The sequence below is a fragment of the Solanum lycopersicum genome, chromosome 4 (assembly GCF_036512215.1).
Source record: "Solanum lycopersicum chromosome 4, SLM_r2.1".
Classification (NCBI taxonomy): Eukaryota; Viridiplantae; Streptophyta; class Magnoliopsida; order Solanales; family Solanaceae; genus Solanum; species Solanum lycopersicum.
In genome coordinates, this window is record NC_090803.1 from 57,459,959 (window position 1) to 57,474,123 (window position 14,165).

General features: G+C 29.6%; 1 protein-coding gene across 1 annotated transcript; it reads right to left on the bottom strand.

Moving 5' to 3' along the window:
- Positions 1-1,115: 1,115 nt before the first annotated feature.
- On the bottom strand, positions 1,116-6,235 carry LOC101263017 (putative UDP-glucuronate:xylan alpha-glucuronosyltransferase 3). Its single transcript, XM_004237688.5, has 4 exons — positions 5,787-6,235; positions 4,077-4,286; positions 3,198-3,835; positions 1,116-2,782 (listed from the first exon to the last, which is right to left on the bottom strand). The coding sequence occupies exons 1-4, from the start codon at positions 5,852-5,854 to the stop codon at positions 1,752-1,754; spliced, it is 1,947 nt and encodes a 648-aa protein (XP_004237736.1). The 5' UTR covers positions 5,855-6,235; the 3' UTR covers positions 1,116-1,751.
- Between the last annotated feature and the right edge of the window lie 7,930 nt (positions 6,236-14,165).

The window sequence follows — 14,165 nt, forward strand, 5'->3', positions numbered from 1 at the left end:
AAGAATCATAAGCTGACTGAAATAACTTACAAAGGTTATTTTTAAAAAAAAATTAGATCTAAAAATTAACATCACTATCTCACTAGAAAAGATGGAGATCCACCATTTTTGTTACTATCTTTCTCTTTCTCTTCCACCAAAACATATTTTATTTAGAATTAGAATTATTAGTGATAAAAGAAAATATGAGACGTCATCGGAAAAAAATTGGATCTAAATCTCCTCAATTTTTTCGACGGAACTCTAATTTTCGGTGAAAATTTTTAAATGTCATGAGTCATTGAAATGAATCCTAGAAAATAAAGTCTTTTCTTATTGAAATGTTTTTAAAATATAAGTTTATATGGTTTTTCTTTCTTCTTCTTATAATTATTTTTATTCTTTTAACCAAATTGATACGTCTTCCCATAATTTGTCGTCATGTCATGTCATCAGTGAGTGGATTACACACATTTTTTAATTTTTATTGATTGTTAAAAAAGTGTCAAAATGACACAGTGGAACGTATTATAAAGTGTCTAAAACGAACAAAGCTCAGTTAAAGTGTTTTAAGTGAAAGTTGATGTCAACTTTAGGAGGGCAACAATGGATTCAGTCTTTATATTTATGTCCTCCAATTTTGAGTGTGCATAAGTACACACTTAATCTGTCATCATACACGACAATTTGCATTCTATGTGGTGTCGTGTGTGTATTGTGTCACATAGGACTAATATGTCTACTTATTCAATTTTATACAAGTTTAACTGTCTATATATGTACATCCAAAGTTTGAGGGTATATATGTGAAATGAAACCAAACTAAAGGGCATATATATATATAACGCCTTAAAACTTTGACTACTCTATTTTGAGTGAAATATATTTAAATGTAATTGATTAACAAGATGAGTTGTTTTTACTTACTTTGAATATATATTTCTACGTGCATAATGTGTTAATATGATATAATTGAAACACTCTTTGAATTGTCAAAGTCATAACACTCTATTATAAGAGTATATATCTACTAGTCGAAGTTGAACAAACTATGATTACCAATTTACCATACCACAAAATACCAAAATCGAACTTAAAATATTAAACCATACCGAATTAAATTGGTCCATAAAATCTACAAAATCGAATTTACCATTCAAGTGATTCATCCAAACCTCCTTTGATGAAAAATTGGGTTTCTACAATCAACAACATACATAAATAGTGTAAGTCTGCTTCGTTTGTACACTCACTACAACAGTAATATGGTGCCTCAAAACAAACAGATTTCTCAATGAGACAGTGACTCCTCGTTGCAGCATTTTGCTGAACTTCAATACAATACCTTTACCACTATTATAAAGAAAAAGGACAACCAGGTGCGCGAAACATCACATGTTCACGCATGGTCTGAGGAAGGGCCACATTCCAAGGGGTTTAATGTAGTCTGCCTACCCTGACTCAAGCATCAAGGGGTGTTCCCACAGAACGAATCCATACGGAGACAACTTAATTGTTTGCTCCAATGCTCCCCTTATAACTTAAGTAAAAGGACAATTAAGAAAAGAACATCTCTTGAGGACAAGAGAAAACAGTCGTATAGGAAACAAGAAAAGATGAGAAGCAATTGAAGCAACACAGCTGCAGAGTGGACTATATTCAAGGGTAGGGCAAGTGCGAACACCATGCGTACTAATGGCCATTGGTTGACATTCAAGTTGTGACTCCGTATTACTTACAGACGAGCGAGGTATAGCAACAGAACCTCCTAGTTACAAAGAAGAAAGTGAAGCAGTATTGACCATGGGAGGTGTTGGTGAAGAGGTGGCATTATCTGTCCAGTTTGTTTCCCCCCAGTGCCATAACATGCTTTCCCAGAAGCAAAATTCTTCAAAACAAGTTTCCAAACGTGGGTCTTTTATTTTGATCTTCCAATGACCATCTGAATAGTTAGCTTTCTCAGCTTCTCTTCGATCCCACTCTAATGCAGCCTTCTGTTTAGACCTAAGCAAACAATATTTATGTAAGTTATCTGGCATGGCATCATGGACCTTCCACCACGTCCTGTGTGCCACATCACTTGCAAACTCCTGCAACTTACCCACATTCCAGTTGCAATCGTAGTCCCTGAAGCATAACCAAGGTTTCAGGCCTAAGTAGTGCAGGACATAAAGAACTGGAGGATCAGCACCAAAAAGAGATGTTTTCATTTGCTTTTTCTCCTCCTCATCACCTTCCCAATAATGTTTCAAAAAGTTCATGTGTTTTGGGATCCTATGCCACCAGGTGAAGATTTCGTTCAGATACCCCTGATCCCCACCATTGTACGATTCAATCTCATTAATATGATCCATCAACAGCTGAAATGTGCAATTTGATGGTTCAACGACCATCACACCTGAATTAAAAAGGGTTGCATTATTTCCTATTGCAGTTATTTCAGGCATCTCAAAGAGAAAATCAATATTTCTCAATATTAACAAATCTGCATCAATGAAGATGATTTTGTCATAATCTGTCAGCTGCCAAAGACGAAATTTGCTATAGTTCCACTCATTGTAGGCATCCTGTTCAGCTTTAGGATTCCTTATTCTCTTTATCGTGTGGATCTTCCATCCAGCAGCCTCCAAACCACCCCTGTGGTAGTCACTGATAGACTCATCAACAAGTATCACAAGATCTCGGGTTGAACCTGCCAAGCGGATACTCTGAGCTGCAGCTATGGCTCCACATACATAAAAATTAGCTGAGTGGAGAATAGTTGCATAGGCTTCTCTTCTTACATTTCCAGAGTGCCAACTTGCTGCAGAAACTTATGATGTTAGATTCTGAATATCATTTCTCGAGAAATTAACTTGAACTTAGAGATTAATCCTCTCATTATTTTCATTTTAGATGGAATAATAAAATGGTGCTCGACTGCTAATCTCACTACCACACTACCACAAATTGCCAGGAAAATGAAAGAAAACAGTAAGATGGATAGAAGCCGAGACAAACAGTTGTACAATATGTTTTCAGAAAAGGAAAATAACTTTAGTCTAAAGTTCTTTGAAATATGGAAGGAACAATGTCACCTACCTCAATTTGACCCTGCAATGTCTTGCAAGGGTCAGTTTAAACTTTAAAGGATGGTCAGATTGGTAGATTTAATTGTTAAATAAAAAACAGTATCAGAGTTATAGTGTTCTGACATAAAACTACCATCTGGAACCAACCTTTAGCCTTGAGAGGAACTGCAAGTTCACATGATCCAACAGGGAGGTGGAGCTTCTCTCTTAAAGTGTTCAAATTAGGTTCATATAGCCATGCATTGCCTTCACGTACAACTAACTCTTTACAGGTGAACAGATTGGGGGTTGGGAAATGCTCAGTAACCAGAAGCACATGTATTGGATGATACCCTTTATTACTGGCAGCCAGCCTTGCTGCTGCAAGCTGCAAGTGAAAACGAGCTACATCTCTATACCAGTCCTTAGACTTCTTGCATGGAAGCTTTACAACTATGAGATCAATCCTTGGTTTACCCAGAAACTGAATTTTGGGCAGAGAAGGACAAGTGGGGACCTCAAATTCTTCTTCTTCATCTATCCATTCAGGATATAATGTTTCCCATGTTATATTATTTGGGACGTGATCCAGGTTCAAGATCACATGCTCAGCGTCCGGTAATAACTCCTTCAACTGATCAATTTCACTGTCATTGAAGTTTAATATCCCGATGCCCTGATACTCATGCCTATCGGCCAGTTTCTCAATAACTTGGGAAATTTGGTCCCAGTCAATATCTAAAAGTGATGTATAACGTTGATCAGCTGAAGGATGATCGCTTAACTCTCTGTGCACCAAAGCAGCCCTAGAATCAGGATTTTCACCATTGAAGCAAAGAAGAAGAATTAGAATATCAGATATAATATTGTCCAACTGATAACTAATCATGGCTAAATTACTTCTTACACAAACATCAATAAATAATCTATCTTTGATGGTATGCTGGAGAAGGACACCCAAGATAAGAATGTTTGAGAAAGTTCATTTGATGGTATTTTCTTTTAACATAACGAAATACAAACAAAAGCAAAACATTCTATACTTACCGCGAGCCTGAACGAGATATGTATTCCGTGTTATAAATTGCTGGAGAATGCCAAAGTGACCAAATTGCAACCAGAGCAATAAAACCCAATATGAGCTTTATAGTTGGGAACTTGCAGGTAAAATTCCTGTTTTTGGTGGGACTATGAAGAGCTCTCTCCCCATCTCTGAAAACTTTACTTCTCAAGAACCTTCTTTTGCTTGTTTCCTCGCTGAAAACAAAGAATAGAGGTTATCATAAAAAAAGCAGGAAACGTTATCTTAAACATGAAGAAAGAACTATCACAGTGGATGATTTCTGACTTTTTTTATCCTTCAAGGATGACAAACTCACAATCTCTGCTCCTGGAGAAGAGTAAAAACAAAATGGGCATCGTACTAATTCCTCAGATGTAAAGAAAAGGACATAGGGAATGTAAACCTGACAATTAAAAGGTTGCTATTTCAAACCTGACATGGGTAAAGATAGAGAGGAAAGAAATCACTATGTTTATCAAGAAAACTTAACAAATGTAACTGAGAGGAAGAACCAGTTGCTGCAGGATTCAAAGATCTCCCACTATTAGAAATGAAAAGGTTAATGAAGGTTAAGTGTGGCAGATATCCTTTCTCTACTCATAGAACTTTATGCCAGAATGGAAGAAAAAAAAACTTAATACAAAGGATACCCTTCCATTACATCCTCTTCCTCTTAATCTAAACACATATCATTATCGATTGGGAGTCATCTAATGTGAGGTAAAACTCATTAGGAATAGGATTTCGGTACTAGGAAACAAAAGAAAGTAGTTGAAAACGCACATCATGTAAACACTTCTAGATTGCTACATCTTATATTTTCACCTTGAATACAAGCTCTCAACAAGGCTCCTAACGTAAATATTTTTCTCAGTTGAGCAGGTATTCATCACCCAAATTTTCCATAAAGTCAGCAAGCATACAGAAAATGATAAAACAGAAAATACTAGCAGTCAAACAACTAAATAGAGACTACACATGGAAGAAAATAGCTCAATCAGCTGAGAGGTCATGCAGAAAAGCAGAACAGAAGCAGTTGCATAACTATCTCACATCACAGGCTGCTGTCAGAACAACTAAAAGGTGTGATCTGGTATGACTAGATTCTCATCAGACACAAATTAGGTGCAGCAGAGATGATAAAAAACAGTGACATATAGTCTCTTCAAGATATCTCAATTTTCAACAAACTCATTTTGTCTCTTCATTTCACATTTAGGCTATGTAATTTCTATGATTAAACTTCGATGATATTCGAGATCTACTAATTGCACAAGAATTAACTGCACGTACCAATATCATCCCAAAAAGAAGTGACCTTATACTTATACCTAATGCCCCAAACTCTGATTTGGGTGACAGTTGGATGCAAAATTCTAGCTAACAAAAAATCCATAAACTAGCACAACCAAACCCAACCCACCCTCTTGATTTTCCCCCAAATTATGCTCAGAAGTAAACGAAAGTAAGCAAAAAAAAAAAACGAACTTGATTCCACTGGAAATTCAGTACTCAACAGTCAACTCCATTTCCCAAAGTCTAAAACCAAAAACCCATCTTGACCCACATGCTCAAACAGCAAAATAAGCACAACCAGATACGTAAACAAAGACAAGAAGTAAGCAAATCAGTAGAGTAACTTCAATCAAGATCAATGGAAATTCAACAAGTAGAGACCATAGCTAGATACTTACGTGAATACAGAAAGCCTCTGTCTAGGTTCAATAGGACTAGGTGGTCCACCAGCTAAACTTCCTCTCATTGTGGGGTTCCCTTTGTCAAGTTTTCTAGCTCAAGGAAGACAAACACCTGAGTTCGAAAACTGAAAATCAAGTTCCCATTTCAAAGAATCAAGAAAACATAATCTAAAAATCAGTTCTTGATTCAGCTGATTATCTGGGGGTAGATGGGAAGTAGTGAGAAAATGCCAAAGAATCAAGATTTGATTCAAGTCAGTAAAACAGATCAAAAACAAATAGTTAAGGTAGCAAAAAATACTAAAAAATTGATATGCATTTCAGTCGGCTAACTACACTTTCTTTTGGGCCTTACATATAACAAAGACAGACACAATTTTGTGTTCAAATGAAATTCGCTTCTAACTAAGACAATTTTCGTATTTAATAATATTCAAAAATAAAATATCTAAATTAAAAATAAAAGAATATTTATTACTCCACCAAAATAAGTTTTAAAAAGAAAAAGGACTCGAAGGTCCACCGGGTAATTTTTTTCATTCTTAACCAATTATTATATGGTTAAAAAGTATAATTTAATTCTTATCAAAATTGTGAAATTCTGTAAAAAGAAGAAGAAAAAACAGACCTCCTATCGATATAATTTTTCCTAGTTTCTATTATATAGAAGAGTGAAGTGGTAAGACGACAAGAGGAAAAATGTAATTTCATACTAACAAAAATAAAAATCTATCAAGAATGATAACAAAAAAACTAAATAGTTCTAGAAACATCTTTAATTATTGTTACTACTATTAACTCAGTTTATTATTACTTCACTTTTTTTTATGAATTACTGTGATATCTATTCATAATTCTATTTTACTATTAGTTTAATCTAATTCTTAATATTTTTAATATTCATTAGACTTACTAAAAATGCATACTTCAATATAAAAGTTCATTATTTGAAATATAATTAAATATTTTCACTTGTTTTTTTGGCTCAATTAGCATACTTGAAAAGAAATAATTGTGAAAATTAATAATATATATTAGATTGCAATTAAAGAATAAATAAAAGTAGTTTCAATATTTTAAAAAATATATTTTAAAAGATGTTAAAAAGTAATTAACTTTGCAAATAAAATGAATAGGATGGTACATTTGCATTTAAAGTAAAAGTAAAAGTACTTACTAGATTATAAAAGAGTAATTCTTTATTAAATTATATAATCAAAATTTTACTTTTATTTGATTTTAAACATATTAATATAAATAGTGAACTAATGCAAATTTGATTTAAATTTAAAGTTGTTCGGGCAAAATTTGGTATTTTTCTATTATATTTCTCTATTTTTAGAAGAGTGAAGTGGAAGGACAATCAAGGGCAAAAATGTAATTTCATGCTAATAAAAAACTATTAAGAAAGATAATTAATAATCTATAAACATCTTTCTATATATGAATTGAATAATGACCAAGGGCAAAAATATAATTTCACGCTAACAAAAATCTATCAAAAATGATAATAAAAATAAAGAAATAGTTCTAGAAAGATCTTAAGTTATTATTATTACCATTAACTTTTTATTTTGTTATTACTTCACTTTCTTTTCTTCTGTGAGTTATTGTGATATCTATTTTGTTATTACTCTATTTTACTATTACTTTAATTTAATTCTTAATATTTTCTTCTATTCATTATGCTTATAAAAAAATGTCTACTTTTATATAAAAATTTACAATGATTTAATTATTTCCATCTTTATTTTTGCTCTAATAATATACTTGAAAATAAATACGTGTGATAAAATTAATAATATATATTAGATTGAAATTAAAGAAAAGGATGTTAAAAAGTAAAGTAACAAATAAAAATTGAATAGGATGATATGTTTGTATTAAAGACGACTACGAATAAAAATGTAATTTCATTCTAACAAAAATCTATCAAGAATAATAATTCTAGAAACTTCTATATATGAAGTGAATGATAATCAAAAGTAAAAATGTAATTTCATGCAAGCAAAAATCTACCACGAATGATAATAAGAAAATTACATAGTTCTAGAAATATTTTTAGTTACTATTATTAGTGTTACCTCATTTTTGTTATTCCTTCATTTTTTTTATGAGCTATTGTAATATCTATTCATTATACGAAAGTAAATAAATAACGATTACGTTTAGCTCTTAATAATTATATATTAAGTATAATATTAGGCGGAATCAATCAAAATTAAAAATAAAATTTATATGTATTTAAATTTTGTGTGTTGAAATATTTTTTAATTTTGTGATCTTAAATATGCTATATAAAAAAATTAAAATTCAGAAGTTATTTTCTTTTTGAAATAAAATAAAAAAATAACTTCATATAAATCGAAAAAGGGGGGATTCATATATTAAAAATGAAATATATTTTGTTATTTTTAAAATGAGCTTTCATATATATATATATATTTATTTTAAAATCATTTGGCTTCCTTCTATTAATTTGTGCATATATATGAAGTTTTAAAGATTTGAACATTTTAATACAGTAATTTGAAAACTTACTTCATTTTAATTTATAATTTGTTACATATTTGAAAATTACACAAAATAGTTTAAAACGCAATGTAACAATTTAAGATATTTTTAGAAAAACTTAGTTAAAAAAACATAATGAAATTAGGTTGACTTCCTTATTTTATCAAAAAAAAAAAGTTGCATATATTGTTTGAAAATAACGTAAAAACTAAAAAGTTTTATGAATTACAGTAAAATGACAATTAAAAATATATGAGAATCATATAAAATTTTGTTGACTTTCCTAAAATCACTTGTATCATATAAAATAAAACAGATGTAGTAACATATATTAATAAAAAATGACACAAAAGGTACATAAGTTAATAACTTAAAGTATTTTTTAAGAAACACATATAAAAATTTTAGTTCACTTATTCAAATTTCATTTGTATCACATAAATAAGAAGAAAAAAAATTAACATACATTCGCGGGCACATGATATCTAGTATATATATAAAACCATTTTGTCTATCAAATATTGAATGTTTATTTGCACTTCCAGCTTTCATTATTCCTAAAACATTTGTGTGCAATATATACATATATTCTACAAAGAATTTAAAAAATCTTAAAACAAATTTCAACGAATTAAGGAAACGTAGTAAACGAGAAGAAAAAACAAGTGATAGTCATTTAGATGGCAATAAATATAAAACATGTTCATATGGGCTCTTAATAATGCGTCAAATAATACCTTTGGCTTTCTTAAAAAATAAATAACTTAAATTAAATTAATCCTTCATAAACTATTACTGCATTAACTAAACTTACGTTAGCTAACCTCTATGTATATAATTTGAAGAATTCAAAAGGTCAATAGGTAATTGAAATTCAAAAAAAATACCAACCAAAAAAGTATAAAAAAGGGATAAAGGGTTTACATCTGATATTTTTTAGCAATTTTTCTGTAATTTAATCATTTTTAGTTTTCTTCTTTGTTAAACAGCAAGGGAAGCAAGTACAACTATTAGAAGTTGGAATAAAAATTGCACGTGATAAGTTTCCTTCTTAGTGTGAAACACATTCATACAATATTGATTGATTTGAAGATATGCGATGTTTATCTGAAACTATCGATGAAATTATAAGTCTTTTACTATATTGGCAAATAGTATCTTTATTTTTATAAGTTCAGATGTCTTCCTTGTACGTTTCATTTTTTTATTTTTTGTATGTCAAAATTACCGTTATTACCAAATCAAAAAACATGGAGGAAGTAAAGGAAAAATTCTAAATATAGCAGCACATGATCCACAAAGATGGAATATATATATACATATAAGAGAACCCTAGACCCGCCTACGTGGCGCCACCACAAACAAGGATTTCCTTTAAATTTATTTATTATAAAAACTAGGCTTTCCCATTCATGAAAAGTTGTGATTTTATGAAAAGTTGTGACTTTTATGAAAATTGTGACTTTATGAAAAGTTGAGACTTTTATAAAATATTGCAACTCTTAGGAAGAGTTATGCCTTTTACGAAAAGTTGCGACTTTTATGAAAAGTTTTGAATTTTATATAAGGTTGTCACCCTTCAGAAGGGTTGTAACTTTTCTAAAGAGTTGTGATCTACAGTTTGTTTAGTATAAATAGAGGGATTTTCTGCCACTATCATTTGTATTTTTTTTCGTTATAGGGTAGTCGAATTCAAATACATTCATTTTGTTTCTTATGAAGTTTGTTTCATGGCCATTTATACTTATTTATATATATTAAGGGAAAAGGATCTGATATACCCCTCAACTTTGTCATTTAGAACTGATATACCCCTTGTTAGGAAAGTGGCTCATATATACCATTTTGCTCTAACGAAAATGAAAAAAAAATTAATCTAAATTTTTATTATTTTTTTCTAAAAAAATAAAATCTCATATGAGTAAATTTAATCCTCATCAAACATATTTTTTTGACTTTTTTTTGTTTCAATGACTAATTTATAATTATTATTTTGATAATCAAATTTATTTATGTTTCACTAATATTCTTGTAAAACTTATTGTAGATGACCAAATTTTTTCTTCGAATACGAAATTAAATTACTATACACACAAAAAAAATAGTTTAATTTTTAATTTTTTAAACTAAGAAATGAAAGAAAACAACAAAATAAGAATAAGAAATTCAAATAATTACAATAAAAGAAGTCAAAAAATAATTTATGTATGAAAAAAATTAAAATATACCTTGAACTTTGATAGAAGAATCATATATACCCCTTAATAATTTTTTTAAAAAAATTATAAGTAATAAATATAAATTTAAAACTAATTTTTTAACTTCCGTTAAATGAAGGGTATATGTGAGCCATTTTGTAACGGCAGGGGTATATGTGAGCCGTTTGTATAACGGTAAGGGCATATATGAGCTACTTTTATAACGAGGGTATATCAGCTCCAAATGATAAAGTTGAGGGGTATATCAGACCCTTTGATCTATTCCAAATAATATAATTGTGTCTATCATTTTATTATTCTTTTAGGAAAATGATTAAGAAAATGCAGTAGAGAACAATGATCTATTTGGAAAGGTTAAGAAATAAAATTTTGGTTTTTTTTAAAAAGTTATAGTCATTAACATGGAATAAATGTGCAACCCATGTGTTTATAAACTAGTATATATATATATATATATATATATATATATATATATATAATTCGAGCTAAAAGTAACAATTTTAGTTGAATACGCAAAGACACCTTAAATCCATCTCCAATGAGGAAAGGAGAGATCTTTGATGTCGCTAAGCTGCGGCACAAACTTGCCTCATGTTAGAAAAAAGATTTTTAATACCGCTACAAAATATTTTGAACAGTTATTTCATATGTCAAGATTAATTAGGATCCGTTTGGTAGGCGGTATTAGGTAGAATAATTCATGGATTAAAATTTAATCCAATTAGTACATTGTTTGGTTACTTTATTTAATTCAATCCATGGATTGCTTATCCATCATACGTGGTAGTATCTTATACCTTGGAAATGAAGGGATAACTTATCCAAGGTTTGTTAAACCTTGGATAAGATCCTTAAATGACTAAACTAACCCTTTATTCTTTTTTTTTAAATTTCTTTTGTAATTTAATTTCCTTTTTATTTATATTAGAGTGGTTATAAATATTCTTTCTTAATACTTCAAATTCGTTTGGTGTAATTTAATGATTTTACTAATATTTTTTTCTCTATTTTTTCTTGATTTTTTTTTATATTCAAGATAATTTATTAACTACCCACTTGAACTATTGTTTTAAAAATAATAAAAATAAAAATAAAATAAGCTTGTGTTAACAATTTAAGTAGTCTTAAATCTATGTTAAATTTAAGATATATACTTAACTCACAAAAAATTAGAAATACATTGTGCTATCAATGTGTGCTCGGAAAATCCTAATTGGAAAGTTTGAAAGACTCTCCAACCGGGACTGATAATCCCGGATGATGCAAAAAAGAAAAGGTTCTTAGTGGTATATCATACCTTAAAATTAATAACAATTTTATATATATGTATTTGATTTAACTAATTAAATGGAATAAATCATTCTTTAAAAAAATTATCCAATTTCGGTGGTTATCTACATTGACCCAATTACATGAAATAAACACTCATAATAACAGAAGGTATAATAGGAAAGGATCTTTTTGTAGAATTATAAATTAAACACAAAATTAAGTGAAAAGTAGTGAACCAAACACTTGACAAAAAATAATTCCTACATTACTAATCCCCGCATTACTAATCCATGCATGACTAATCTCTGCACTATCAATGTTTGTATCAAACGACCCTTAATGTAACTCTTTTTTTGGCTCGTCCGTCATCCTTCTTCACTTAAACATCAGACTTCGTTTATAATAAGATTCAAACATGTGACATCCTTCACTTAAACAATAAACTCGGTTACAATAAGAATCAAATTCCGTGATGTGTGTCTACCACACATCCCGCATTGCGGTACCTTTGACACTGACCCACAGACCTGATTGCTACTTCAAGCTCAGTACCGAAAGAGGGACCAAAGTCCCTGGTCACGGAATCAACAATCAATACATTAAATTACAAGATGAATTTCACTATATAGGGCAAATTCAAGTCTGATAATTTCCTTTTTTTTTCAAGTAATCATATATTATTATAAGTGGGAAGATTTTAAGTTCAAAGTTGAATTACGAAAATGCCCTTTATTTATTTTTTTAATTAAAATCTATCAAAGTTAAAATCAATAATTACAATGGTTAGATGTTACAACTTATCATTTTCTACTCCTTAATGACTTAAATTGTTATTTTTTTATTATATTAGATAATTATTCCATCAAATAAACCCAAAAACCGCTAATATCTTCAGATTGACAAAACTCAACTTCTTGTAGTCAAGCCATACAATGGGCTCGTTTGGCCATAAATTTTCCAAATAATATTTGGGAAAAATTTGGCAAATAATGTTTGTCCATACAATTTGCCATTATTCGGCAAATATTTTTGGCAAATATCCCAAATTTCCAAATACTAGTTTTTTCTAGTATTTGGGCCAAATCTCATTATTTGGGATATTTTAAAAATTAAAATTTTACCCCAATCTTTTATCTTTTACAAAAACACCCTCTCTAGTAGTTGTTTGCGTTGTATTACATCATTGTTTACGTGAACATCAAAATAGTGATGAAATATGTAGTGAATATCAAATAATGATATGATTGTTGATGAAAATTATTAAAAATTGGCTTTAGGTAACAAAGTCATGTACTTTGTCTACTTCACGATGTATGAAATAATTCTTGTTGCACTCACTCCAAATTACCACATTGCTTTAGTGTCATGGACATTATTTGTTATTGTTGTAACGAACATTCATTGACTTGTAATACAAACTTTTAGTTAATTTTGATAGTTTTTAAAACTTGTGTGTATAAATCATATTTTTCTAAAAAGGTAAAATATATTTCCCAAATTTTATGGCCAAACACATGGTGAAATTTCACCCAAATTTTCACTCAAATAATATTTGCCAAGAATATTTGGAAATCTATGGGCAAACGCTAGCAATGTTTTTTTTTTCATTGTGAGCAACTAAATAGTTGAAAGGGAGGGGGGGGGGGGGGGGGCAATAGCTAAAAAAAGTGAAAAAGGAAAGTGACATAATAATTTAAAAAATTTTGTTAAATCACATTTAAATTGCACGTAATTATCTTTTTATTAATTATTGTGCTAATAAATGAAAAATAATGGAGCGTTATAATAACTTATAAATATCCAATGAAGAGTCCAAAGGAGGAGTTAATACCAACCGTTAAGATTTAATCATCTCTTGCCTACCACGAAATTTCGTATAAATATGCATATATTTATTGAGATTAATTTTTTTTGTTCTTCCCTAATTGATTTATGTTATTATTATTCATTTCAGATTGAATCAGTTCTCAAATTGAAACAACAAATATCATTTTCACCAAACTTTTTCTTTCTTCATTTATTTATTATGATTATTTAATTTACTTTAAATATCCACATTCATGAATTATATATAATTACCTATCAATTAATTTCTTGATATTACATGCTTTTTATAATCATAACCTCCAAATCTTTAATTTGAAACTTAATAATATCTTTCGGATTTTCTGCATTTTTATCTATATAAACTCATTTTTTTTTGTTTTATGAGACCCCCACCAAAATTATGCTTTGTCATTATATTATCAAACTAGAGAAGCACTTATATTTAATTTTGTAATATTTGATTCATTCTTCAGTCTTACTCAATGAAGAAGACTCTACAATTTTGATTGGTTATGAAAGTCACAAGCAAAAATTTCAAAAAAAT

Bases quoted from the DNA above. Each gene is read 5' to 3' on its own strand.
- LOC101263017 (XM_004237688.5), bottom strand. From the start codon at position 5,854: ATGAGAGGAAGTTTAGCTGGTGGACCACCTAGTCCTATTGAACCTAGA. The intron at 3,836-4,076 runs GTAAGTATAGAA...TCCTGATTCTAG, and splicing joins ATATCTCGTTCAGGCTCGCG to GGCTGCTTTGGTGCACAGAG. The intron at 2,783-3,197 runs GTTGGTTCCAGA...AAGTTTCTGCAG, and splicing joins AGTTCCTCTCAAGGCTAAAG to CAAGTTGGCACTCTGGAAAT.